This window comes from Gymnoscopelus braueri (assembly GCF_963280865.1).
Source record: "Gymnoscopelus braueri genome assembly, chromosome: 8".
NCBI classification, from domain to species: domain Eukaryota; kingdom Metazoa; phylum Chordata; class Actinopteri; order Myctophiformes; family Myctophidae; genus Gymnoscopelus; species Gymnoscopelus braueri.
In genome coordinates this window covers 23746247-23773783 of record NC_137609.1, presented here as the reverse complement: position 1 = coordinate 23773783, position 27537 = coordinate 23746247, and the positions used below count along the sequence as shown (strand labels likewise).

The window sequence follows — 27537 nt, the reverse complement described above, 5'->3', positions numbered from 1 at the left end:
TGCCTGGTTAGCCTATCAAAGCTAACTCAATCGCAATACATGCTATACAAGTATTAATTACTATTAGTTGCCGTCGATTTCAATTAATCTGCCTCAAAACCATTGACATAATGCAGCCTTTTAGATTTTAGAATGTTCTAATACTGCTTATTAAAGATCGAAACAGCAGGCTGCTGCTATAGTGTGCGTGGCATGCGTGAGTTTGTGCCAGCCAGTGTTTATGCATGCATCTTGTTAAATCGTGCTGTTTGTGATAAGTTGCCAATCACTTCCAGGGGTTTGTGCTACAAACAGACCGACATACACACAGTCACTTGTAGAAGCGGCTGAGCACCGCTTAAACAAAATTAATCTTCCTCAGGAATAAACAAAGTTACAGCATAGAAATGCCTTTAAAGCTTTTGCATTTCGTTTGGCCCTGTTGGCCTTCATTCCAGATGATTTTCTGACCTGATTGAAATGTTTGTTCAGTCTGAAAGGGAAACTTGGTCATCCCAGGCAGAAAGGACAAAGGTGATTGCCCCCTCTATTCCTCTCGTGTTCATGTCCCACTACTCTTGTGGTGTTACAGGCATTTTAGGCACTTCAGAGTTTAGAAGTGACACTCAGGATTTTGCACCCTTCATGTTGATGGTTTAGCAGTTCACAAGGCTCCCTTGATAAACCTACACATTGGTTGTATTACTCATTAGCTCCCACAGAAGTACAGGCATTCCTGTATTTTCTAAAGCCACAATTTCGCTTGTTTGCTCAAGACTTTGGCACCATGTTGTCTGAGACTGCAGCTGTTGGCATCAGGTGCAGGGTAAATGTTTGACCTACGTCATAACTGATGTTCTGGACCCAAGCAACCGAGACTACAACATGCAATTGCTGCAGCTCCAACATTAGTTTTACAAGCCAATAATGCCGTCATTAGGCAGTGTCAAACACTATGCAGGGGAATGCTGTAGTCTTCATGAGACAAGAAGGTGGCCGCACACACTGGTAGCCAAAGTACCAATACTTTATTTTTGGATGCAGAGTAAAAAGTGTAAAACATTTGTTTCATTGAGCTTTCTATAAATGCCCCTTTCTGCTTCCATTATTGGAGAAATAAGTCTCTGACTTTGTCTCTGAACAGAGTTGAATTTGAGATATTTCATTGTCAATAATTAAGCTGCTAAATGATGCATGTGAATATGCCCTAGTATGTGATAGTGAAATTCCACCTAGCGTTTAGTTTCTTGGAAGAGAAGCCAAGTAGTGTAATGAATAATGCTAAATTCAGCAACATTTTAGAGGGTAGGGAGTCATTTGTCTGAGATGTTTTAGCAATGACCACAAAGATACTTATGTCCTGTAGTTTCACATTGCATTGAATAAACTGGCTTTGTACTTCATGTGCCCATATACTCATTAATGTCCTCTTGTTCCTTGTGATCGGGGCTTTAGCATTTTCGGAGACATAACCTTGGTTACAAGACATGTTTCTCTGTACTGGCCTAAAGGCAAAGCAAGTCGTCTGACCACGTTTGCCTTTGTTGTTGCAGGGTGAAGAGGGGCCTCCAAGTCTGGAGTACATCAAGGCCAAAGACCTGTTCCCCCAGAAGGAGCTGGTGAAGGAAGACGATAGCCTTCAGGTAATATTAGAATTATGATATTGTTTGACTCTTTTTTTAAATGTTTATATATATATTAGTTTTTATTGTTTTTTTATAAGACATAACAGACAGATACAACAACCAGATTGACTATTTAACCCATTCAATCCAGGAACGCATCTTCTGTCATTTTAGATTTGAGCTATAACCATTATTTTATACTTTGCCTATTTTTGAAAGATTTTGAAAAATGTGTGCAAATCTGTGAGTATTATATTTTTTGAAGCGAACGTTTTGAACTCAAATCTTTGCTTCTGGAGGTCCCTGGAACAAAATATTTTATACAAACGTTCGTTTCAAAAAATATATATTCAAAGATTTGCGCACATTTTCAGATTTTGCGCTCGAGCTTGTATATCTGCTATTTTTGAATAGCCTAAGACGTCTAAAATGACACAAATGCGTTCCCGGGTTGAATGGGTTAGTAACCAGTGCTACACAGCAATGATCCAGCTATTCCAACAATCACCCGCTATTTGTCTGTGGATTAGATGGCCATGAATGAGGGAACCGGACTGGTTGTTGAACTTCTCCAGACTGTGAGCTCATCTTTAATCTCAGCTCCTGGTGTGGTGCTGGAGAAGTTCCTGGTGAAGCTACAGTTGTGTTAGAGTAGCAGCCAGAGACTGCCAATGCATTACTTCCAAAGTCAGAGCCCAACAGATCCATATATGGGTATAAAAGGGACAAGGACTGACAGATACAGAGATCTCCATATATCAGTAGGATCGGCGGTGCGACTCTATTTGAAGTCATATCACCCAGCCCTTCTAGTTGTTTGGGGTGCCTGTTCAGTGGGGAGGGGATCTGAGGGAGATGGCTGTGAACCCCTGCACACATTAGGGCTGTCCCCGACTCATTTATCTAGTCGACTCGGAGTCGGGCGTTTAATGCGACTCGTCGACGAGTTGTTTTTACGGCAGACTGCTTATTTTAATTGACAACGATCCTGTGTAGGACTACATACAGTTCGGAGCACAACGCTACTGTGTATCAAAGAGCTATGTTGCAGATCCAGTAGTCCCTGGTGCAAGACAAAATGAATAACGGTAAAGAGAAAAGACCAAGATAAACCTGATAATTGAACAGTCACCTTTTTATCAGAGCTACAGCTGTGTGGACGTCTCTTTACCGCAGCGCTACTTTAGCCAGCATGAGATAATTAACCAGTCCACTCACCTAATGCTGCAGAGGTTCAAAGAGTTTAACACACTTCCAAACGGTGTACATTGTTTAAGTCACAGGAGCATGGTTTTCATATCATAAATTTGCCAAAAAACGTTAGCCAAAATCTTGTGTTTAATCCACGTGATATCTTATTTACTTCTGACAAACATCATAGTAGCTTAGCAGCAACAGAAGAAGTATTTCCTTTCAAAACGGTGGATTTCAAAATAAGAGTCTCCCGTAATATGAGTACTCAACTGGTTTTATTTTTAAGTCTATTTACAGGAAGTAGATGGACTAAATTAGAAGTACATGACACACCAGAGCTCCGCATCGTATAGATAGCCTACTAGTAACTGACGCTATAAAATGATTTGACCAAAAAAAACACAGACGGCTCGAATCAAATTTGCGTCGGCTCAGGGGTTCTCGACTGACTAATCGACTCGTCGACTTTCAGGGGACAGGCCTAGCACACATGTTATACTCTCCTGGTGAAAAGAAGCATCTGGGGACGAATGTATATTACCCCACCCTAAGCCAACAATAGAGGTTGGCAGTGACAGGGACCCCAGTAAACATGAGGAATTGCAATTACATATTGGGGAGAAAATGGAAAAATACTTTTTGAATGTTCTGACAGATTATTAATTGGCTAAACTGTACTTAAACATTTAGACAAGGTCTTAACCGCACACAGGCTTATTTAGAAAGCAGTGAGTCAAATTTGTTTCTCACACACACACACACACACACACACACACACACACACACACACACACATACACTAGTGATGTGCGGGTCGACCCTTACCCGCAGGTCCCGCGGGTCAACCCGCGGCGCGGGTGGACGAGTCAAGACACACAGTTAATTAAGTTGTCATTCCCAAAGCTATTGACACCTTCTGTCAAACGTTATTAAGGCAAACAAAACTGTATTAACCATTTAAATCCTCTAGACTTAGTAAACTGGACCTGAGTTATCTCTTTACTTGGACCGCTTTTTTCTGTCTACACCAAAATAGGTGGTAAAACAACAATGTTTAAGCTAGTGAAGCAAGAGGTTTTTAAATGTATTCCATGACAAAGGTGCTACTGTCAGTGACAGAAGTGTGATAGGTAACAACTGTGGCCTCCGTGCTAAATTAGTTCGGAATAGTTGGCAGTGTCAGGTAGGCCTGTCTCAATTCTTACATAATCGCCTAATCGCAATGATTTGAGATAATCGCAATTATTTTTGCAGAATCGTCAGAAATAGGTGAGCTTGTAGATGTAAGAAAGAAAGATGTAAGAAAATATTTAGTATAACATTATTAAATATATCAGTCATTTCTTTATATATTTAAGTTATTTGTCATATCTGCCTTGTGCAAGCTTAAAATGCAAACAGAAATATAATTTGTTTGTGTTTATGGTCCAATATTCAATGCCAAAAACACAATTAAATCGTTTAAATCGTCTATTATAACAGCTTCATACACATTGCATTTATGAATGCAAATGAGAATGGGGCATGGAACATATTCAGAACAGGGTTTTTTTCAAGTAATATATGTCATGTAGGTATGTTTTGAAGGTCTTTGTTATTTCTTTTGGCAACTAGACTTGCCATAAATGTATCCTCCAAGCTATCTACAGTATTTATTGCTCTCTCTATCTCTCTCTCTCTCTCTCGGTTCGTATAGCTCCCTTCTCTCTTGCATTCACACATTGATTCACAATCTCCTGCTGCCTTTGTCATGCTTTTATGTAATGAGTTCAATGAGTTCATGGCTGATGTCTCATAGCTGTAAAATGTGTTATCCCTGCATAATGTTCTTATACACACACGGTGGCTGCATGTACGTGCTGATCTGCATTCACCCTCCCATACGTATATGTACAGTGCACATGGTCACCTACAAACATGAATGTGTGCACAGGCTGCTTGGATCGGAAGTCACGACTCACACAAACCAAGTCAGAAATTATTACGTGCCACTTTTCTCTTTGACCCTCCCCCCCCTCCCCCACTCTCGCTTAAAGAATGTATTGTGTAGTTGTGTTTCCGAAGGCTGTGTAGAGGAAGCGTGATACTATATATCCTCTGTTGAGCGCTAGCCGCTGCCAGTGACTCATACACCTACATTCGGAACACAGCTTGTTTAATGCAGCTCCGAGGCTGCATGCCATTGCTAACTGTGGCCCTGGACACGTTATAGATCGTGCCACACAGTGGAGCAGCACGTAGACACAGTGAACAGAACACCGCTGGTACACGCTGTTCTTTCCGTGGTCACACTCTGACGTTTCTGTTGGCAATCGAGGTGAAATTGAAATGGAATTGCCTCCCCTCCACTCCATTATTTACTTGCTATGACAGATTGAAGATAATGGATAATGGACCCCCCCCCCCCCCCCGCCTACTATGAGACAATATTATGTCAACCCAACAGCTGCATTTCAGCCAACAGCTTCCACTTTATCAGCAGTTGCATTTCTTTATCAGTCACTACATAAGGTTAGTGTAGTTTCAGTTGGCCTGTCACAATTATTACATAATCGCCTAATCGCAATTATTTGAGAATACTGTTTTTGCTTAATCGTCATAATCGTTTCCATGTTGAAAATGTTTCATTTATTTTCAAACATTTTCAAGAATAGTGGAAATAGCAGATCTACAATCTCAAAACACGTCACAATGTGACGTGTTTGTAGATCGGCTATTTCCACCATTAATGCCATTGACGGAGATCTCCGTCATTTAAAATCCACCCGTTCACCGCCATCGATGGAGATCTTTCACATAGAACCAGGAGATAACGTGATCCAAGGATATACTGCTCCATTCACTTCTTGGTTAAAGTATTTGGGAAATATTCGGTATCTCGGCTCCTGTGTTTTACTATGCATTTTTGGCGAAACATGCTATTTTCAACTGGGTATAACAAGCGAACGGGAGGTCGCGATGACATTAATTTTTTCTTCACGGAAGCACAGTGAAACCCTCCGTGATTAGCAACCATCAGGGGATCGATCATACTGGAAATAAATATTCTGTGGTTCTTGAAAAATGTGTCAGAATGCTTAAAAATGCTGGCAGAAGCTACCTGCCAGCATTAGAAAGCCCCTGGCAGTGAATGTGTTAAATATATCAGTAATTTCTTTATATATTTAAGTTATTTGTCATTTCTGCCTTGTGCAAGTTTTGCTTACAAAGCTTAAAATGCTAACATAAATATTATTTGTATTCATATATGTTTATGGTCCAATATTCAATGCCAAAAACACAATTAAAATTGAATTAAATATTCTGTGGTTCTTGAAAGATTACAGTCAGAATGCTTAAAAATGACCGCACACCGTGCAGAAGCTACAGCCTGTTTTAGAAAACCCCTGGCAGTGAATGTGTTAAATTATTTAAGATATTTGTCCCTGATATCTGCCCTGTGCAGTTAGGAACCCGAAAAGCCAAACAGAAATGTAATTTGTATTTATAACGTTCCAACGTTCAACGACAGAAGCGCAATTAAATCGTTAATCGCGATTATTTGAGCGACAATTATTTGGCCTGTGTGGGTTGTAGCTGAAAACTAGAGCGAACACATATCAAATAAATAAGATCAAGGTTTACCACTGTAAATCCCTCCTGTGAAATGCTACTGTAGGGCCATACTTTTTTTTTCTCCATCATTATGCTTCGGTTAATGGCGCTGCTTGGAGTGGGCACCTTCGTCACTGACTGTCATGACAAGAATCCCTCCATGGTCCCGCTCGTTGCATGTCTGCCGTCATCATCATGCACCAGTGCACCTGCAGGTCCTCCTCTCTTCGTGACTCAGCAGCTTGCATGCTAATGCACAATGGGGTAGTGCAATATGTGGTCTCCAGGCAACAATGTAGCGTGGCTTATCAGGAATCGAATGACGAGGCCCTGTGTCCCCAATTACGATTACAGTCGTCAGGGACTGTGTCTGGACAGGCAACCATGTAGAAGTTATGGTTGAAAGAAACTGAGACTGATGAAAGCCAGGGTTGTGTGTGTGCGTGTGTGTGCACGTGCGTGTGTGTGTGTGTGTGCGTGCGTGCGTGCGTGCGTGCGTGCGCGTGTGTGCGTAGCTGTTATCATTAGTATTGTCACACATCAGCTGACAGAAAGCACACGCTGTTCTAGGTAACGGAAAGTGATTTTATCTCTTCCACATAATTCTCTCAGTGAGACGTTCATTGGGAACCGCTGAATTGCATTGGCTGAACTACAGAGGATGGAAACTTCATTGTCATGTAAAGTTGTGCGACTGGCCAGTTTGACCGATAAAGATGCTTCCATTTTTAGATGAATGGAAGCGTCATTTAGAAGTTGGCAAGCACGGCTGTGTGTCCCTTTCCACGTGGTTGGCTTTTGAAGCACTTAATGCCCTTGCTTCGAAACGAGATGAAAAATGTGTTCTATTATCCTCTGATGGGAACCAATTATCTTAATGCAGGGGTCGCGTTCCAGCAGGAGCCTGGTTGCGGCTGTAATAAAACGGGTAGTGCAACTAGGAATGTTAATGGACAGTTTGATAGCCCTCACCGTGACATCAGCAGTCATGTAGACACTCCCTCCTTCCGGACCACCCTCGTTTTCTGCCTGCTCAGTCAAGGTAGATGACAAGCCCCTCTGCTCACAATGATCCTTCTATAATACCACTATGTGCTAATTGGACCCCTACACATGCTCACTAATGGTGGAACATTCAGCCAGTCAGTCTGTCTGTCAGTCAGTCCATGTTCTGTCTACCTAAACCATGACCTTATCTACCAGCAGACATTATACACACACACACACACACACACACACACACACACACACACACACACACACACACACCCCCACACACACACACACACACACACACACACACACACACACACACACACACACTTCATCCCTTCCCCAGCTGCAGCGAACATAGCTTGTTAATAATTGTAACCTCAAAGTTAATAGCCTTTCACTGAGGTGAGCAGGGTTGTTAGCTTGGCAGGGTCCCCACGGTCATGAAATTCCTGGAAATATTTTGAAATAAAAAAATTAAAAATCCAGTACTGGAAAAGGTTTGGAATTGATCAAAGGTCCTGAAATGTATCAAGGGTCCTGGAAAAATATTTGGCTATGCATTGTTTTTGGCTATTGATTTTTTTTAATACAAAACATTTTCATAAACATGTATAACATTACACAAAATATGTAACATAATTAGTTTTTCGCCGAACGGGCTGTGTAACACCCCATCCGCACTGCCAGCAATGCGACGTGACGCGAAGCGGGCGGGAGATGAAATCTCATTAAAATACATGTTTTTGAATGAGACCGTCCTGACCTACCGCGAGCGACAACGAACCGTGCAACGACGTCGTCCACCCCTCCTATTTTCGCTCGCAGGGTCACTATGCCCTAATTTTGCACGAAATGTTGAATGAAATTGTACTATTTTATATTCTATGCTTTATTTTTGCTACACTGCCTATCTTTGGGCATTGTACATAGGAGTAAGAGACACATTATTGCGCTGAATGATTGTTTTATAGGCCTGGAAATTGGGCTAAATATTCTGGAAAAGTTTTGGAAAAGTTTTGGAAATTCATTGCTAAAAATGTGTGGGGACCCTGGCTTGGTGATCTTCATGCAACATTCATAAGAACAACCATTAGATGACATTCACAGCTTCAGCTTCAGAAATGGCACTGTAGACATATAAAATAATTGATCATAATAATAATGATAATAAAAGGAGAAAAGCAATACGTTTAAACAAACAAGGATAAAGTAAGAGGCAACAGAGAAAATATTGTGGTGGGTCAACCAGGGTACCGTTCGATTCCCAAACCCAGGATGTCCTCCCACCGCTGCACTCCCTGCCTGTGACTCTTTTAACACATTGACTGCCTGAGATTAAAACATAGTTTTTCATCCCCATGCCAGTGTTTTTTACCTTAAATTGACGATCTTTGGAGAGCCGCGGAAGCCACATTGTAGACACGGAAGTAGACAACGGGTGTCTGGGGGGTGGGGGAGGGTCTCCTCTATCCACCGGAGATTTTTTACCGAGATCGGCCATTTTGTTGCTATCGCCATTGAATAACGTGTAAAAAGCGTGTTAAAGAAATTTGATTTGAAAGGACATAAACATACGTCCTTGGCAGGCAATGTGTAAACTGTCCCGTAAATGCCATAAATTGATCGATTGACTAAAAATGATGTGCTTATAATGTGATTGTCTTGTGTCCTTACAGGTGCCATTCCCAGCTCTTCAGGGGGAAGGGGTGGAATATCTTGGCCGTGCCGATGAAGCCGTCATTGCCATCTCCAACTACAGGCTCCACATTAAGTTCAAGGACTCTGTCATCAATGTAAGAGCAATGTGTAGACCCTGTACTTTAGCTCAAATGGTGCCTGAGTGTTAATGGCAGCAAAGCTAACCAAAGTATGAGAGAGGAGGCTATATACACTTTAATTTGAACACATGACATAATTTACATTTCTCCCTATATACAAATAATACAACAGGTTATGCTGCTAACCAAGCAAAATAGCTAAATAGTACTTTGCATAAGGTGAACTCCTTTAAGACATTATCACAGCTTGGTGGGCCAGGGTATCTCTGTACCCCCGCTAAGTTGGCATGAAGTTGTTGGACCAGTTTTGCACTTAAGCAGCGGCAAAGCTCCTTAGGCAGGAGATTTTTTTTTCACATGGCATCTAGCTCCCACAGGTCCGACCCTCGCTGGCAGCATAATCCAGCAGTCTGCTTTTACTGACGTCAAGCCTCTCCTCAAACACAAACAGGCCATTTGTTTGCATTTACTGGCAGCGAAGTTCCCCCTTCTCCCCAAATCCATGTCATCTTTTCCAACACAGCTCGACCAAAAAATACAAGTTGCCATAAATACACCATCCATAAATACACTGTCTACCACTGACTGACCAAGGTTGCAACATTTCACCTTGACTGTTTTTTACAGCAGTTTCGGATCAGGGCACTAAGTTCAGGAGACAGTAGCTTGCATCCCAGAGAAGACTGATATTCTGTCCTGCCTTGACCCCAGCACCATACTGTATACTGTATGAATGTAAAAAGGACCCCGCCTCCCCCCATAGTTGGGCTTCTAAACTATTTTCTTATCCTTTGCCCCTTCATCCCAATTCATGTTTGTCTCTATGATTTCCAGTTTACTTGATCATGTGTCACAAGTAGTTCACACTGTTCCTGTTGATCTGCTCTGCTTCAGTGATCTTTCATCTGTCAACCTCTTTAATTGTCTCCCCCATAACTTATAACTCTTCATTTTCCTTTTGTGTTGGACCTTTGGTTTAATAGTTTTTTTTGTTTTTGTTTTCTGTTTTTTTCATTTCCTCCTGTCTTCCTTGTGTCTTCTCCCTTCTGCCCGCCCTCTCTGCTCTCTGTTCTCTCTCTCTCTCTCTCTCTCTCTCTCTGTCTCTATCTCTCTCTGTGCGTGTGCTCCCTGGTGTCACTGTGTTATAGACCTACCCAGGTGTGGACAATGAGATATCTGTGAGTACCATCATGTGTCAAATGCCACCCTCTGCCATAGTCTAGACGGATTTAGTCACTCAGGCACTCTTCAAGTTGTTCGAGCTTTAACCACTTAAGCCTGATTTATACTTTGTCGTATGACTGTGTTGAACGGCAAAAATAGCCGATCTACAAGCTAACAATGGGTCGCATTGTGACGTATTCTGAGCTTGTAGAGCAGCTATTCCAAAAGTGAAAATGTTGGGGACGACAGGTTGAAAGTGGTTAAACCACACTATGGGCAAATTATATTGTACCTTAAAATCAAATGTTTTTGTTTCAACAAATATTGGATGCAGATTGTAGAATGACATTTTATAATTACTCCTTGTATGGAGTCTCCCAAAAATGTTACTATTCTGAACTACATGGCATGAAATGGTTGTGGAGTCAATGCAAGGTTCATTCCACGTTGGTGCTGACAAGTTGGCCAAAGATCGAACCCAGTCAGGAATTAGATTAATTGTTTGGAGTGACCTCATTAACAATCCAGCCCACAATAGCACTCACAAGCCTTCTGCATAAACCATGCAATGGACCTAGAATAATTTGCTGATTTGATGTGTGTGGCTTATCGCGCCTAACAAGAGTTCCAGGGTTGTTGAGCTATTGGCAGCTATCCTCCCATGAGGGTAGAACCTATGCTGTGTGGCAGCGGCTTGCCTCTTCATCCTGCCTGCCTGTACTATATCAGGGGTTGGTCAGTACTAAAATATGTTTGCTTTGACAAAGACCTCCCAGGCTGACCGGGTCTGCTCGCTGTCTCCCTCTACAGGTGCCTCTAAGGCTCATAGAGTGCGTGGAGAGCAGGGATATGTTCCAGCTTCACATCATCTGCAAGGACTCCAAAGTCGTCAGGTAAGGAGTGCAGCCTACCGCACCACTTAAGGCATCATCCTAGCTCTGCTGACAGACTAATGTGACTGCAGTGCAAACTAGATGAAAGTACAGGAACAACACACACACATATATATATATATATATATATATATATATATATATATATATATATATATATATATATATATATATATATATATATATATATATATATATATATACATTCCAAAAGTGAAAAAAATAAATAATATATATATATATATATATATATATATATATATATATATATATATATATATATATATATATATTAGGGCTGGGACTCGATTAAAACAATTTATCTAATTAATTAGAGGCTTTGTAATTAATTAATCGCAATTAATCGCATTTTAATCGCATATCAATATTTGACCTGAGAACAGTGAAAAGCAATTAATTTTTTGGCATACATCTTTACGTACATGTACTCAAGAACTGTACAGTACAATTTTGAGGTATTTACACTTGACTCGAGTATTTCCAATTTCTAATACTTCTACTCCACTATATCTCAGAGACAAATATTGTACTTTTACTCCACTACAATTATTTGAAAACTTTATTTACTAGTTACTTTGTAGATTTCGATTATTATTACAAAACAATACAGTAACCACTTACTGTAAGCCCTATGTTGGCCATTTGAAAATAGCAGATCTACAAGCGCAACGCATTGTGAGCTTGTAGATCTTTTCCACCACTGGAGGCTGGTGTGTTGTTACTGTTGTTTTATAGTAGTTTAATTAATTATTTAAAAAAATAGCGTGCACATGACCCGCACCGCATTGTGCCCCCCCCAGCACACTGTGTGTTTATATATATATACACAGTTCTGGTAATGTGCTGACTGATTTCCACAATGGCTTTACTCTGTCTGAGAGGCCCAATGTAGCTTAAATGTCCAGCTTCCAGTACTGTTCCCCGTTAATACATGAATCAATAGTTCCAGGAATAGAGTTTGCTTGGTGGTCACAGAGTGTTGCATAAACGGCAACGTAATAATATTAGCAATGGTATTAAAGTTGTCTGTCCTTGTTACTGTTGCAGTGTTGCTTACCATATCACATTGGCAATGATGAGATCATTGTCGATTCATGAACAATAACATATGATGTAAAGCAATTATGAGGCCATGTTCATCTTTGTGCTTATTGCTTAACTCAACTTGTAAAAAGCAACAGTGCCAGCTTTTTACTAAAGTCATGAGTGGGTGGAGAGGCCGTCTGGTAAATCAGAAGGTCACTGGTTCGCATCCTGGCCCACCCATGTCTACGTGTCGAAATGTCCCTGACCAAGACACTTAACCCCTATCAACTCCCGCCCCAGAGTGTTCATCTGAGCAGCCATCAGCTCGGTGAAGGTGAAACTGAATTTCCCCCGTGGGATTAACAAAGGTCTCCCCTCATCAGGGGAATAATCAAATCTTTTGACATTGAAAAGGGGCACTGCTGTCCTCATCTGTTCTCAGACGTGAAGAAGGTTTTCTTTACCCAACAGCAGCTGCATCAGGGTGGCCTTGGTTCCTCATCAATAAGCTCTCACATAATTGTACTTAATTGAAGGCTGAGCGGCCCCTCACTAATTAATAATAACAAGAAAAGAATGCCTTAATTAAGCCATTGGACTCACTTTGTCAATGGACCCCAGTATTCTCCTTCCTAATGTGTGTGTTCTGTTTCCCCCCAGATGCCACTTTGCCACGTTCAAGCAGTGCCAGGAGTGGGTGAAGCGCCTGAACCGAGCTATAGGCTACCCGTCACGGCAGGAGGACCTGTTCGCCCTGGCGTACCATGCCTGGTGTCTGGGTGGGAATGCAGATGACGAAGACCAGCATGCCCACCTCTGTCGCCCAGGTGACCACACGCCCGCGCGCGCGCGCACACACACACACACACACACACACACACACACACACACACACACACACACACACACACACACACACTCATTCAGTAGAAGCAGAGAAGGGCATCGAAGAATGCAGACAGAGTCAGCATTCTCCGATGCTCAACTATGCTTCTGTGAGTATTACTGTGTTGACATCCAGTTATGCCTCGTGTTCGGTTCCCTCCAGCTCATGCCCTGTGTGTGTGTGTGTGTGTGTGTGCGTGTGCAATGCATGCGTGCAGGTGATCACGTGCGTCAGAGAATGGAAATGGAGGTCAGGAGGATGGGCTTTGACACGCAGAATGCCTGGAGAGTGTCGGATATGAACTGCAACTACAAGTATGTCACATGAGCCAACGTACTGTAGCCAGAGCTCTCTCGCTAGCGCTCTCTTTCCCTCTCTCTGTCTCAGTCTCTCTGTCTCTTTCTCTGTGCTACAGTTAATGCAGCGTGTTAGGACCCACTGTCTGGAGAGTGACTCAGTATTTTTCAGACGAGACCAGCCACAATGTCACCTTAATATCACAGAAAGACACATATGACAGTCGGACAGTCTCAAGGACAACCTGTGTGGGTGTGTGTGTTTGCACAAAATAACACAACATGTCTGTCAGACAGGTACGTTTAGGGGAATCTTTAAATGTAACATTTATTTTCTGTTAACAAATAGCTTTAGCTTCCTGCACATTGAAGTCGGATTTGATTTTAGACTGGAGGGAAGTCAGTTGAATGCCCTCTAAAATATAAAAGAACAAGGAGATATGAGTGCAAGTGCAAACATGACTCTAAATATCTTACCAGGTACCCCCTAGTCAGGACGCACAAACAAAGACACTGAGAATGTACCAGGCATCTATAGTCTTGTACAGTGAACGGTGACTGAGATTAGAGCAACCAGAGAGAGAGCATCATGTCAGGGGACGCAGACATACAGGACAACTGGCTAATTAAATACGCCATAGCCTGCTGAGGCCTATGACTCAGCACTGTAGCTCTATGTTTCCTCTCTCTTTCACTCCCTCTCTCTTTCTCCATCATTGTTTTCCTCCCTCCCTCCCTCCCGAGCAGTTATAAGACAAACAGCAGGTGAATAGGGAACATCATAGGAGAGGAGATCAAAAGGACAGATGGAGTGAGGCAGTAACCCCAAAAGCAGAGAAGATAAGAATATGCTGGCTTCTGAGCCTTATGCATTCTACCCAGTGTGTCCCTGTTAAGTAGGCCATATTATGTGTTTTAGACAAGAAACATTTCTATTCCAAGCTTTTCTGTGTTGTTTCCTTTTTTCACCCAGTAAAATAATATCTTACAAACACAATTAGCTGATGTTTTTGTTTGTCTACTCTGCTAGCTGGATAAATCACTGTTACTTTCCCACTCATCTACGGTACATCAAAGTTCCTCTCCTCTCCTCAGGCTGTGCTCCAGTTACCCCCAGAAGCTGCTTGTCCCAGTATGGATCACTGACAAAGAGCTGGAAAGTGTGGCATCATTCAGATCCGGGAAAAGGATCCCTGCGGTGGTCTACAGGTGTGTTTACATGCATGTACACTCTTTTGTCTTAAAACAATAATTTATAATAACAAAAAAAATATATAGCTGCAAGCAGCAATACGGGACTCAAGCGATGCAATTTGCAAAAAGCAATACGCAATATGCACAACTAGAGGCCGGCCCGCTAGCCGCGCACGGGGCTCTATTATTAGGCCTACGTCATCTCCCCTCAACCCCCCGCACACGTTCGGTCGCGTCGCCGTCTTTGTCTGTTGTTTTTTGCATAAACATGGATGGTGGCTTGTTTCTCGCGCACAATCTGGCAACACTAAATGTAGTCCAGGCTGTTGGTTGGCTAGTAGTGGTCACGTGACAACAACACACACACACACACACACACACACACACACACACACACACACACACATGTCGCACAGACGCACACACATTAAAAGCCTCGTCTTTTTCTTCACGGCGCTCGTGACTCAAAGTTAGGTGTTTTTGTTTGTGTGTTACGCACTGGATTGGAACTATTTTTGCAATGTTATTCTTCACAGTTGACCGCAAAGAAAGGTAGGCCATAATATTGTTTTGTTGTTGTTGCTGGCTGGGTGAAGATCATACTGGAAGGATGTGTGTGTGGAGATTTAACCTGCGCTTCTTGGTTGTATGCTTTATCCAACATGACAGCCATGTAAACAAAGAACGAATGTCATTAAGGATAATTCCTTTTAACAGGTCGTTCATGAAGGTCCTTGCGGTCTTGTTTCCAATGAGAACCTGTGAGCAATTAGGGGTTAAGAGTCTTGCTCAGGGACAAATTTCATTTCATCGACACATATGCTGACCTGGCCTGGAATCGAACCTGGGGCAACCAGGGCCTCTGGCTCCCTAGGCAGGCTCACTAACCATTCAGCCGCCCCCATTTACAACTAAATGTTGCTCTCAAGAATGTTTGTGAAAACATTTGAAGTGAGAAATAGACGATGCAATAACCGAAAAGTGATTCTATTTGATCGATTGAAATAGCAAAACGCTCGCCCCAAAACACAGTCGCTCCGGGGCAAATCCGGCGGTATGACAGGCAAATGGCAGTATATAGAATGGGGGGCGAGTGTGTTTTGGGGCGAGTTTTTTTTTTTCTTCGTCATTTGTTTTCCGAGGCAACAACGGGGGAAATAGCAAAACGCTCGCCCCAAAACACAGTCGCCCCGGGGCAAATCCGGCGGTATTACAGGCAAATCGGCAGTATATAGAATGGGGGGCGAGTGTGTTTTGGGGCGATTTTTTTTTTATTGTGTCATTTGTTTTCCGAGGCGTACTTGTCCGCCTAGCCCAATACTTATGGAATACTTTGATTGCCGTAAGCAAGGAAATACTTCGTTGTGTTGTTACTTTTGGGTAAATGTATTTATGTATTTATTAAGTAGGCGTGTAATAAGCGGGATAATGGTGGTTAATCGCCCTGAAGGGCTTTAAATGTAAATAATGACCCCCATGCATTATCCCGTGCATAGTTTTGCGAGCGAACACCGCTGATTGCAATGGCCGCCGCTTCGTGTTGTTTCCGCTGTGGCCGTTGGCGTTCGGTTGTGCTGACGGTAAACGGTGCGAAAGTGTTTCCCCGTCCGGTGTGGTCGTAATGTGGTGAGTAGAATTAATTATGTTGCGAGGTGGAAAATGTGTAGTGAGCAATGAGAAGTGCCCTACGCCACCCGTAAATTCAGCGTGCATGTTGTGGCTGGTGTTGTGGTGAGATGTCAGATGTAGTTGTTGTGTTTAGTCGAAATCAATGCTGTGGGTATGGCGTCAGCAGGCGAGAGGTCCAAATGAATGGAATGGCTGTGGGCGTCAGCGGCGGAAGTAGCAATGTGCCCTTTATATAAGTAGATAAGCCATAGAAACATAATAGACTGAACATGAGAGAAAGAAGACCGTGCAATTAACAAGTGAGCATTGGAAACAGCTGAGCAGAGTTCTGAGGGATTGTCGATATTAAAATGCATGTCTTTATTATGTTGCTTATAATGGCAGATTTCCAAACTCTAGTTAAAAATTCAGCTATCAAGAAGTTTTCCAGTTTCTCTGCTTCATCTACACCGTGGTTCTCATCGTGTGGGTGGGGACCCCCCTACATCATTTTGGGGGGGTCCCCAGATGATAGTGAAGTGACAATTTACTTTGTTTCATGCATGTAACAGTTTGCTTATGTTGATGAAGTGGTGAAGATGATCAAATAAACTAACTAACAATTTTAAGACCTCAAACAAAACAAAACAAAAATAAGACCATTACTGTGTTAAAAGTAATCAACAAACCATAAGAACTGGTCAAACATTGGCCAAATTGTCAAATAAAATAAGAAAGAGTCAAACTTTTTGAAAATAGCCGATCTACAAGCTCACAACGCCTCATGTTGCGAGGCATTGTGAGCTTGTAGATCAGCTATTTTCACAATATTTATCTGTGGAACAGAGTCAAACAAAATGTAATGCCTCAACTTACAATTCCAAGTGCTTGTCAGGGTGGGGGGGTCCCCAGTTCAAATATGATTATTTTGGGGGGTCGCGGCCTGAAAAGGTTTAGAACCACTGATCTACACAACAGAAACAAATGTAGTATTCTATTCAGGCTATAGCTTTTCATCACTATTCCTGGCCAGTCGGTTTAGGGCGGTCCTGGAATCGAACCTTGTGACCTTCTGTTCCCCAGGCATCCTCTCTACGCATTCAGTTGTTTATTCACTGTAAATGCTAGGAACGGTCTACTTCCTGTGTTAACTGACCATGTGGTCCTTCCTTTTTGGCAGACACCAGAGGAATGGGGCTGTGATCGTTCGTTGCAGCCAGCCTGAGATCAGCTGGTGGGGCTGGCGGAACACTGAGGACGAGTACCTGGTGACCTCCATCGCCAAGGCCTGTCTCATGGACCCTGGTACCAAGGGCAGCAGCGCAGCTCCGTCCTCCCGGCCCCGCAGCGAAGGCCCGGACTCCTCAGACAGTGACTTTGGTAAAAGCAATAGTTTGGTTTACACCTGATCCTGTACATTTAAATCTGCATTGAAATTTCTATTCCTGAAAATGGCCTTGTCAACTTTTGCTATCATTTACAGATTAAGCCTAACTCAATCTGGCTCATTCATTCAACCCCAACTCCAAACTAACCTAATTAGACTTAAGGGAACCACCCACTGATAATAATGAAGCTAAACTAAGCTGCAAATTCTTGGGAACCTGCCATTCTCTTTTATGCCCCTGTTCAATGGGGTTCGCTGTGGATTGTCAACCACATAGACCGACGGCATTCATTAGGGTTAAATCACTTTTGCATGTCCCATTTTAGAACTTGGATGCAAGTTCTGCATGTATTGTTGATGACCGTAATTCAAGGACAAATATAAAATCCTGACCACACAGCAGCCACAGTATTCTTCCAAGTTTCTGTCTCACACACAATCCCAATATGGCATCTTCTCAAAGCCTAGCCTCACCAGTGTGACTTCAACTGAGAATGAGACTCTAGTAGAACCAGTGGTGTAGTCTACGTGCTACGCAGGTATACCCCAAATACCCAATAAGAAAGCTCGATGATTTCTGTATACCCACCGCACAATTTTTATTTTATTTTTTTCCCCTCAAAACCCTATCTGGCCCATGAGCTGCCAGTTTGACACCCCTGCATACCCAATGCAATAAACTAGTCTACACCACTGAATAGAACACAGAATCAAAGTCACTTTATTTCATCAAGTCCTATTTTGCACAGAACACTTCATCCTCTTGGAATTTGTTTCTTTTGTTCCTTTGTTGAGTCAGTTGGCAGAGAGGGACAAACGGTGGGGGGAGACACAAGGGAGAAAGTCTAGGTGGGATTCGGTCCTAGACCTGAAAAGGGTCCATTTGGTCCCAGTGGTGAGGCTATGAACCACCCCAATGTCAGTGACAACACAATATCAACCTGCTGTGCTGAGAAATAACTGGCAGTGGTACATGGATTAAAGGGACACTTCACCCAAAAAAAACGTTGTTTCAATGGATTAGTCACCCCATGGAGACTTGAATTCATGGATATTTTTTTGTTTTTTGTCTCATTCCTAAGACAATAATTTGATGACCGGCAGCGGTTCCGGTAGGAGACACAACGAGTCTCCGTTGTGTCTCCTACCGGAACCGCTGCCTACCGGTCCGCTGGTCATCAAATTATTGTCTTAGGAATGAGACAAAAACTAAAAAGTATCCATGAATTCAAGTCTCCATGGGGTGACTAATCCATTGAAAGAAAGTTTTTTTTGGGTGAAGTGTCCCTTTAAGTGCAGAGACTCTTGGAGTAATTACTGCTATTTCTCTTTAGCTGCAGAGTAAGGGCTGTTAGCCTGTTGATTTGCTCCCTGTAGCAGATTGTGCAGTAATGGCATCAGTAGGAGATGCATTGATTAGCTCTAAAGCAGTCTTTCCTAACCTGGGGTCCGATTAGATCCTGGTCTGATGTCATCAGTATGGGGGGGCATATCGGTGTGAAGCACACTGATAACTTTGTTAAGATATGTTTTTAAAGGGTCAAAATTGACACATTTGTTTTTTTTTGCTATTCTTTTTTACGAGTATAGGGTGAATCGAACCGGTAATGTTGTCTCTTCATCATCGTATCTTCATTTATCCTCCTTCACCTGCTCCTGAACCCATCTCTCCCACTTGTCATCACCAAATCCCATCTCTCCCTCTCTCTCTCTCTGGACTTGTCTTGCCCAGACTCCTCTCTGATAGGAAGCCCTGGCTCTGATGACAGCTCTGTGCCCCAGAAACTGCTTATCCTTGATGCCCGCTCTTACACAGCTGCAGTGGCCAACCGGGCCAAGGGTGGAGGTTGTGAGTGTGAGGGTCAGTGTCTCCACAAATACCTGCTGTTCAGACTTATCTTTCCTATCTACTCTCTTGTCAAACTCCCTTTACTATTGTGTAACATGGTGATTAGTGCAGCATGCATTGATACTATGTTACAATGTGAAACTCTAAGTTTTCTAAGCAGTTTTACATGTATCTTGCAAAAATCGAATCATGAGGATCTCGGAATCCATATGGGAATGGTGTGGTTCCAATGTGGATTAATGTGGCCAGCTCCATTTGTATGACTCCAAATTGGGCAAGGTTTCAGCCTGATCCAAGTCTCATTTACTTCCATTATAAAATTGAACTTAATTATTATTATTTTTTAAATATTAAATATATGTGAAAAGGAAAAAGTAGTGGGGGCACTACTGTGGCTGATTGTCCAGCAGTTTGCAAGATTAGCTCTCTCTCTCACACACACACACACACACACACACACACACACACACACACACACACACACACACACACACACACACTATAGAAAGCTAGCCACCAATCCACCAATAGAGCCATGGCATACAAAGAGTTATTTATTATTATTTATTACACCTAGAGTGTGTGTTTGTACCACTTGTATAAGACAGTTTTTTCAATTATGGATATTATTATTTTTTAAGGAAAATTGCGTGAAACTCACCTCATGGAAACACTTGAACTGTTTGGTCTTTGCATTATGAAATTCCCATGACTTTATATAATGTACTTTTGTATGTTTGTTCTGCGTTTAGAGTACTACCCTAATTGTGAGGTGATGTTCATGGGAATGGCCAATATCCATGCCATCAGGAACAGTTTCCAGGCCCTGAGAACTGTCTGTAGCCAGATCCCAGACCCGGGGAAGTAAGTCAACACTTCTGACCTTTCTCACTCAGACACTCCAGATTCTCTCTGTCTGTCTGTCTGTCTGTCTGTCTGTCTGTCTGTCTGTCTGTCTGTCTGTCTGTCTGTCTGTCTGTCTGTCTGTCTGTCAGTCAGTCCCTCTCTCTATCTCTCCCTCCCTCCCTCAGCTATATCATCTACACACAGTATATGCCGTGTCTATGCGTACGTGTCAGTGAGAGTGATTGTGACTGTACGTGTGTGTGTGTGTGTGTGTGTGTGTGTGTGTGTGTGTGTGGGGGGGGCTTTGAGCATGGCATACTGCTGCAGAGCTGTCATGTTTTTCTCAATATTTTGAAAGAGGTGTATACTGACGCAGGGTTATAGATAACGACCAGATACAGGCCAAGGGCTCTGACCTGCTAGCCGCAGGATCATATCAGGTGAATCGTTTCATAATCACTACCCATTCTAGACCTTTATGTTATTTATGTCCAGAGGTGGGTAGAGTAGAGTTATCCAATCAATTACTCGAGTAGAGTAACACTTGAAACCCACAGGGCGCTCAAGCACGCGAACACTGTTTTTTCCCGCTCCCATGTTAATGAATGACTGGCCGTGGATTTATTTTCCCACTCCGCGCACATCTCTCATTAAAAGGCCTTGACCAGACGTCCGCTGTGGCCAGGTTTGGCGAGAACAGTCACCAGTGTTGTGCTAGTTACTGAAAACCAGTAACTACCGTATTTTCCGCACTATAAGGCGCACCGTCAGTGCGCCTTATAGTGCGGATGCGCCTTATAATCCGATGCGCCTTATATATGTATCAATATTGGTTCCCTTGGTTTCCGCACTATAAGGCGCACCGTCAGTGCGCCTTATAGTGCGGATGCGCCTTATAATGCGGTGCGCCCTATATATGAAAATAATACATTTATTGAAGGTGCGCCTTATACTCAGATGCGCCTTATAGTGCGGAAAATACGGTAGTTACCATTACTAGTTACTTCATTTAAAAGTAACTCAGTTACTTTACTAGTTACTTACACCAAAAGGTAATGCGTTACTGTGAAAAGTAACTTTTTAGTTACTTTAAAAGAAAAAGGGCTCCCATTATTGCCCTTATAGCCTTCATTTCAGTACTGTTATTGCATTGGAGAATAATACAATCTGTTGATCAACTTGACATGCATTTGCATCACTGAAGTAATGTGGTCTATACCAGGGGTCGCGCTATAGGATTGTAATCTGCTGGTCCCAATGTCCGGAATGATTCAAATTTATCGGACATCTGATAAAAAATACCGGTCATAATTATGTTTAAGCATTAATTACAAGCAGGTGCGTAAATACAGCCTAACACTTAGGCCTACAGCATTATATTTTGGATTGAGCTATTTGAACATGAACCATGATGAACGAGTGATATACACATTTTATATACAGTAGCAGGGTCATCTTGCACAAATACATTAATTACCTACATTACCATTTGCGCATGCTGCGTGCGTAATGGTTTCTCAATGATCAATTGTGCTTGAACGCATTTTCTAATCAAAGGGCACTGCAAAAAAATTGGCATTTCAGATTAATCCTAACGTGGATCAGCTGACCTGTTAGGATAATAAATTATAGACCACTACTCACTCACAGGAGGTTATACTGTATAGTCAGGCAGTGGCAGAGCCTTATAGGCAGTTGATGCCTATTTCACCTGGATGCCACAGTTGCAGTAGCCTATAGCTGTTAAGAGTATTTACCCATCTGTGCTGGATATTTCATCTTCAACTTGCATTGTTGTTAAACTGTAGGGCAACTTGCCAACTTTACTCACAAGTGCCCTTGTAGTACAGTAGCCTAGTGTCTGAGACATATTCTAACTCGAAATGATACAACTTGTGTTTGACTGTTAAATACGCAACTTTATATAATATATAACCGGACCGCGGTCTCTGTCTGACTGTCGCGCAGACAACAGATATAATATGTCGCAACAACTACGCAGCAGCAAAAACAACTCTCTTTTTCCGGTCATACCTTCACAATAAAGTGTCTCCCATTTACCTCCCAATGCAGCACACACTGGTTATTATTAACAGGAAATAGGTGTAACTTAACGTGTGTGAGTGTGACGCGAACTGCCTTCTCCCATACTGTAGGCTTCCCCTATTGGGCGGGCGCGTGGGCGGGGACTTCTTTCCTCTACATTAGAAGAGTTAGGACGTCACATTCTAATACAGCCCGAATACCCAATTTCAGCACCGGCCTCAGAGGCGCACCTCGATAATCATTGGACTACTGATCCACTACATCTGGGAGTCCGGGTTCGAATCCCGCTTGGGACAATACTTTTTCAAACAACCGCGGACTACTTTTTTTCGCCGATAAAGTATAGTTTTAGACCATGACGGAGGCGCGCCGACTCAGCAGACCTTGAGGCCGAGGAGTCGCGCCCGAGCGCCTCCAGGCGCGAGTGCCCGCGACGACCGGCCGATGGTCTGCTAGTCGACTAAGCGCCGTCCGAGTTATGTACCGATAGGCACAGAATCGTAAATGATGTTGTGGGGACTGCGTTTGCCCCGACTGTCTGCCCCTCACTGCACTAACATAGCCCGCCAGCCCCGCCCCCTTGTGCTTCAACAGTATGGGAAAGGGCAGTTCGCGAGTGTGACACGCTCTTTCTTGCTCTCTCTCTCCCAGAAACACACACACGCTGTTAAGAGAGAGAGAAAGAAAGAGCGAGCGAGCGAGTGAGAGAGCTTGCAAAGCAGAGGATTTGAAATGTGCCTGATTTGCGGTGATAATGAATGAACTGCCGTGTCATTGTCAACCGGTCAGGATGTCAACCGCCCACAGCGCGTCTCTGCATGTGACACAGACTGGTGTAAAGTAAATAAGTACATTTACTCAAGTACTGTACTTAAGTACAATTCTCAGTCACTGTTCGCCTCGCTGTATATATAAATACTATATAAAAAATAACGGAGTAACGCACCATGTAGTAACGGTAACTAAGTTACTGTATTTAAAAAATAATGCGTTAGAGTACTAGTTACTGAAAAAAATAACGGCGTTACAGTCATTAGTCCCAACGCTGACAGTCACACACAAACCTCCACGCACAATAAAAAGCGTTAGCGGCGCTTTTTTTGGTGGGATCCGAGTGTTAGGGTGTGTTCACACTATCCGCCTTTTGTGAAGAAAGGGCGAAAAAGGGGTGGTCACGCAATCAACAAAATATGGAAAGCACAGAATATTTATATTCTTTTTAAACTAGGAGGTGTGGATGTGAAATGAATCAAGATTGATTAACTGCATGGCATATTTATCGCCTAAAATGTAGCTCAAGCTGTCAGACAAACACTGTCTGTCTGTGCTTCTCCTCTCACCTGTTGGGCATGGTTGTTGGCTTGCTCAGTCTGGAGCAGTGGAGCTGACACCAAACCACAACTCCATTGTTAATAGTGAATCTGCAATATATGAATAGTAGTCAGACTGTATTTAATAAAATACAACTCCACAATTAATATAGTGAATATTTGGACGAGTAGCCCTGCATTTGTGTATTCATGATTGGATAGCTGATAAAAAGCAGTCCACATCTTCAGCGCATTTCTCAAAAAGTTTAACTTTTCTTAACTTTTGATAGCACTCCACTCGGCCATAAAAAGCACTCTGACCAGCGCCTTTTAAAGACGGCCACTGTGCGGTCACATTTTGGTCATTTCCCATTCCAATTCTTTTAAGGCGGCTAGTATGAATACCCTACAAACGTATTTAGTGAAAAAAACTACTAGTACTTTAATCTGATTTTTTTTAATTTAATAATCAAAATACGATCACCAGCGCTAGTTGTCTTTGCTAGGCCGACAACTATGTTTTTCGCCCCTGTCCACATGTGTCTCTGCGTGTGTTTGTGCGCAGCTAATATCGCTCACTACTGGACCGATCGGGGTCAACCTTTGCATGCACAATTCCAGTAGAAAGAGATATTTTGACCTATAACTCTTGAGCCGTAGGTCATACAATCAAAACAAATTTCAATCCGGGATTCCTTGGATCATGACACACATAGGTCATATTGGCCAAGCCCATTTCTCCAAAACTCTCACAAACACATCAAGCCTTGGATTTCGTCATGTTAGGGTTCAAGGCCACTTGGCCATATTTTGAGGGAGCAAAGGCCAAATGCCAGGGCCGGAAGGCCATCAAATAAAACAATGACTTTAACTTGAGGGTTATGGACGATTTCATTTTAATACATAGTACAGTATAACTATAATTCAAATAAATTAATAAGCTGTTTATTTCCCAAAATAATGTTATTGGCAAATTACCAATATTTCTACAAACTCACATTGGTCTCAATATTTGTCACTTTCAGTCCTTTATTATCCACAAGGGAAAATAGTTTTGCACAGGACAATACAGACAAGACAATAGGTAAATACAGCACAGTTAAAAGACACCACAGTAAAAGAAAATAAAAAGAGTTAACTATATTTCTAATGTTATAAAATATATATCTATTTTAAAAAGGTTTTTTAAAAGAAAAGTAATGTCCTCTCCACACTCTTGGAATGTGCGTAGTCTGCATGAGCATGCACGCGCGCAAACATTCGTGTGTGTATTTGTGTGTCCAGTTCGTCCAGGTGAGGGGGTTAAATGGTGAATTTATATAGCTCTTTTATCCAAAGTGCTTTACATTACATTCACCCATTCACACACAGACAGCAGAGGGAACCATGCAACACACCTGCTCATCAAGAGCAGTTAGGGCTTCACTGTCTTGCTCAAGGACACTTGGACAGTAACCCAGGGGGAGCCGAGAATCTAACCGGAAACCTTCCGATTCCCGTGCGGCTGCTCTACCTCCTGAGCCAGGTTCTGGAGGCTTCTGTTTATTAAGAAGAAACTGGCACTGCCCTTTTTCTTCTTGAATAAATCAGTCACTGTTTGAAGTAGGGGTCACACATTAGAGGTGTCATTGTATTTTCCTCACAATACTTATTTTGATTCAAGATTAATTTTGATTGGACATGCACATGCAAAGTGATGAGTTTTATTTTGTATGTGTAACTTTAATGCTATCAACAACCATCCAAGACATCCATCAAGTTTTTATAAATTTTTAGTCATCTATTTCACTCACTCACACTGGCTCGCTCGCTCGCTCACTCGCTCACTCACTCAGGTAATCCACAATGTTGTAGTTTAGTTACACTGTTGTGTTTTAACTTCACTTGGGTGTGTAAAGCTGCATGGTGATCAGATCACAAAGATGTTGAAGTAAATTGGAGTTGTTGGACCCCTAAGCTGAAAATCTTTTTTTTAATATTCTGAAGTAAAATGTATATTGCATTAAAACTACTCTTACAAGTACAATATATCCAAAAACGTACTTAACTAAATGTAGCATAGTAAATGTAACGCATTACTACCCCCCTCTGATCATGCTTCAGTTTTTGATGGTTTTATAGTCCATAATGCGTTTTTGGTAGATGTGTTGTTCAGACATATTGTTCCCTCTTCTCTTCTGTTCTGTATGTAGCTGGCTTTCAGCACTTGAGGCCACGCGTTGGCTGCAGCACCTGTCCGTCATGCTAAAAGCAGCGACTCTTGTCTGCTCGGCGGTGGAGAGGGATGGTCGTCCGGTCTTGGTGCACTGTTCGGACGGGTGGGACCGCACCCCCCAGATTGTGGCTCTGGCCAAGATCCTGTTAGACCCTTTCTACAGGACATTGGAGGTCTGAAATGTTCTAGATATACTGTCCTCATCCCACATGTCTCATGTTGCTCATTGTCTCAGATGCTGTTGACTCATTGGGAGAGTGTGGGTTTAGCCTTCATGCATACCCCATGAATTGTAATGAGTTTTCTCTAACACGAACTGTCCCATGCACAGGGTTTCCAGGTGCTAGTGGAGACGGAGTGGCTGGACTTTGGCCACAAGTTTGGGGATCGTTGTGGCCACCAGGAAAACGCAGACGACGTGAGTGAGCAGTGTCCTGTCTTCCTGCAGTGGCTGGACTGTGTCCACCAGCTGCTCAAACAGTTCCCCTGTCTCTTTGAGTTCAACGAGGCCTTCCTGGTAGGTGGAAAACCCCCGTAACCTCATAACTTTTCCAAGAATAGTTTTTGTGTGCATCTTTGTATAAAATTCAGCTGTATCTAATAAGGGTGTGCTTGCATACATCATAAGCAGTGAAACAGACTGATGGACTCTGCATGCGGAATTCTGCAAATACATTCTCCACATCCAACCAAAAACACTAAACAATGCATGCAGAGCATAATTAGGACGATAGCCACTAATAATCACAATTAAAAAGAGAGCATTTACATTTCATAATTACTTAAAGAAAAGTGACCCAGACACTCCATATGAAAGCCCTCACCTACAGAGAAACAGGAGATGCCGAGTTCAACCAGTCTGTTCTTTAACTATACATTTGTTTATTATTTGTTGACATTTGTTTGTTTGTCGACACTTGCTTTGGTAATGTAAACATTCGTTTCCCATGCATAATTTAATTTAATTTAATTGACAGAATGCCTTTGTAAAAGCCTGACTCCATTATATCTATCTTCTTCATTCAGGTGAAATTGGTGCAGCACACATACTCGTGCCTTTATGGCACATTCCTGTGTAACAACGCTCGGGAGAGGGAGGCGCGGAACATCTACAAGCGTACCTGTTCCGTCTGGTCCCTGCTCCGTATGGGGAACAAGAACTTCCAGAATTTTCTCTACATCCCCAGTCATGACATGGTATTCCTTTTTTTTACCGTTAAGAGCACTATAACTATAACTATTAAAATATAGTTTACAATTTTTTTCTAAGTCAAGTGGATGGCAGAGTTCACACCACAACTATAACAAATTCAATCCCAAAACAACCACATGATCACCTCATAATAATGGTGATCTTGTGCTTGTTTTAGGTTAGGTGTACCTGGTAGCTCAACAGCTACTGACCACAAGTTCTGTGTGAGTTGCAAGGTCCTGTGCAAGGTCTGAGCATAATTTCTAGCGTGTCTCGTCATTGCCACCATGTCCATTTGATAACAGTAGGATTATGCCTGATGTATACTTATGGTATAAACTGTGTCGCGCACCTGAAATAACAGCAATGCGACGTATTGCTGGCTTGTAGATTTTTCAGTGCGTGACAGAGCGAGTGACTACTTATAAATCAGGCTTT

General features: G+C 42.5%; 1 protein-coding gene across 4 annotated transcripts in view; it reads left to right on the top strand.

Moving 5' to 3' along the window:
- mtmr4 (myotubularin related protein 4) overlaps positions 1-27537 on the top strand; it is a 60629-nt gene that overhangs the window by 27683 nt on the left and 5409 nt on the right. For all 4 annotated transcript variants that reach the window (XM_080436551.1, XM_080436553.1, XM_080436552.1 and 1 more), the window contains 12 exons: positions 1533-1622; positions 9065-9181; positions 11141-11223; positions 12931-13097; positions 13374-13470; positions 14548-14661; positions 17435-17634; positions 19374-19502; positions 20243-20354; positions 25885-26080; positions 26239-26424; positions 26934-27104. In XM_080436551.1, the coding sequence (XP_080292677.1) occupies positions 1533-1622; positions 9065-9181; positions 11141-11223; positions 12931-13097; positions 13374-13470; positions 14548-14661; positions 17435-17634; positions 19374-19502; positions 20243-20354; positions 25885-26080; positions 26239-26424; positions 26934-27104 (1662 nt within the window). The remainder of the gene's footprint in view (positions 1-1532; positions 1623-9064; positions 9182-11140; positions 11224-12930; positions 13098-13373; positions 13471-14547; positions 14662-17434; positions 17635-19373; positions 19503-20242; positions 20355-25884; positions 26081-26238; positions 26425-26933; positions 27105-27537) is intronic.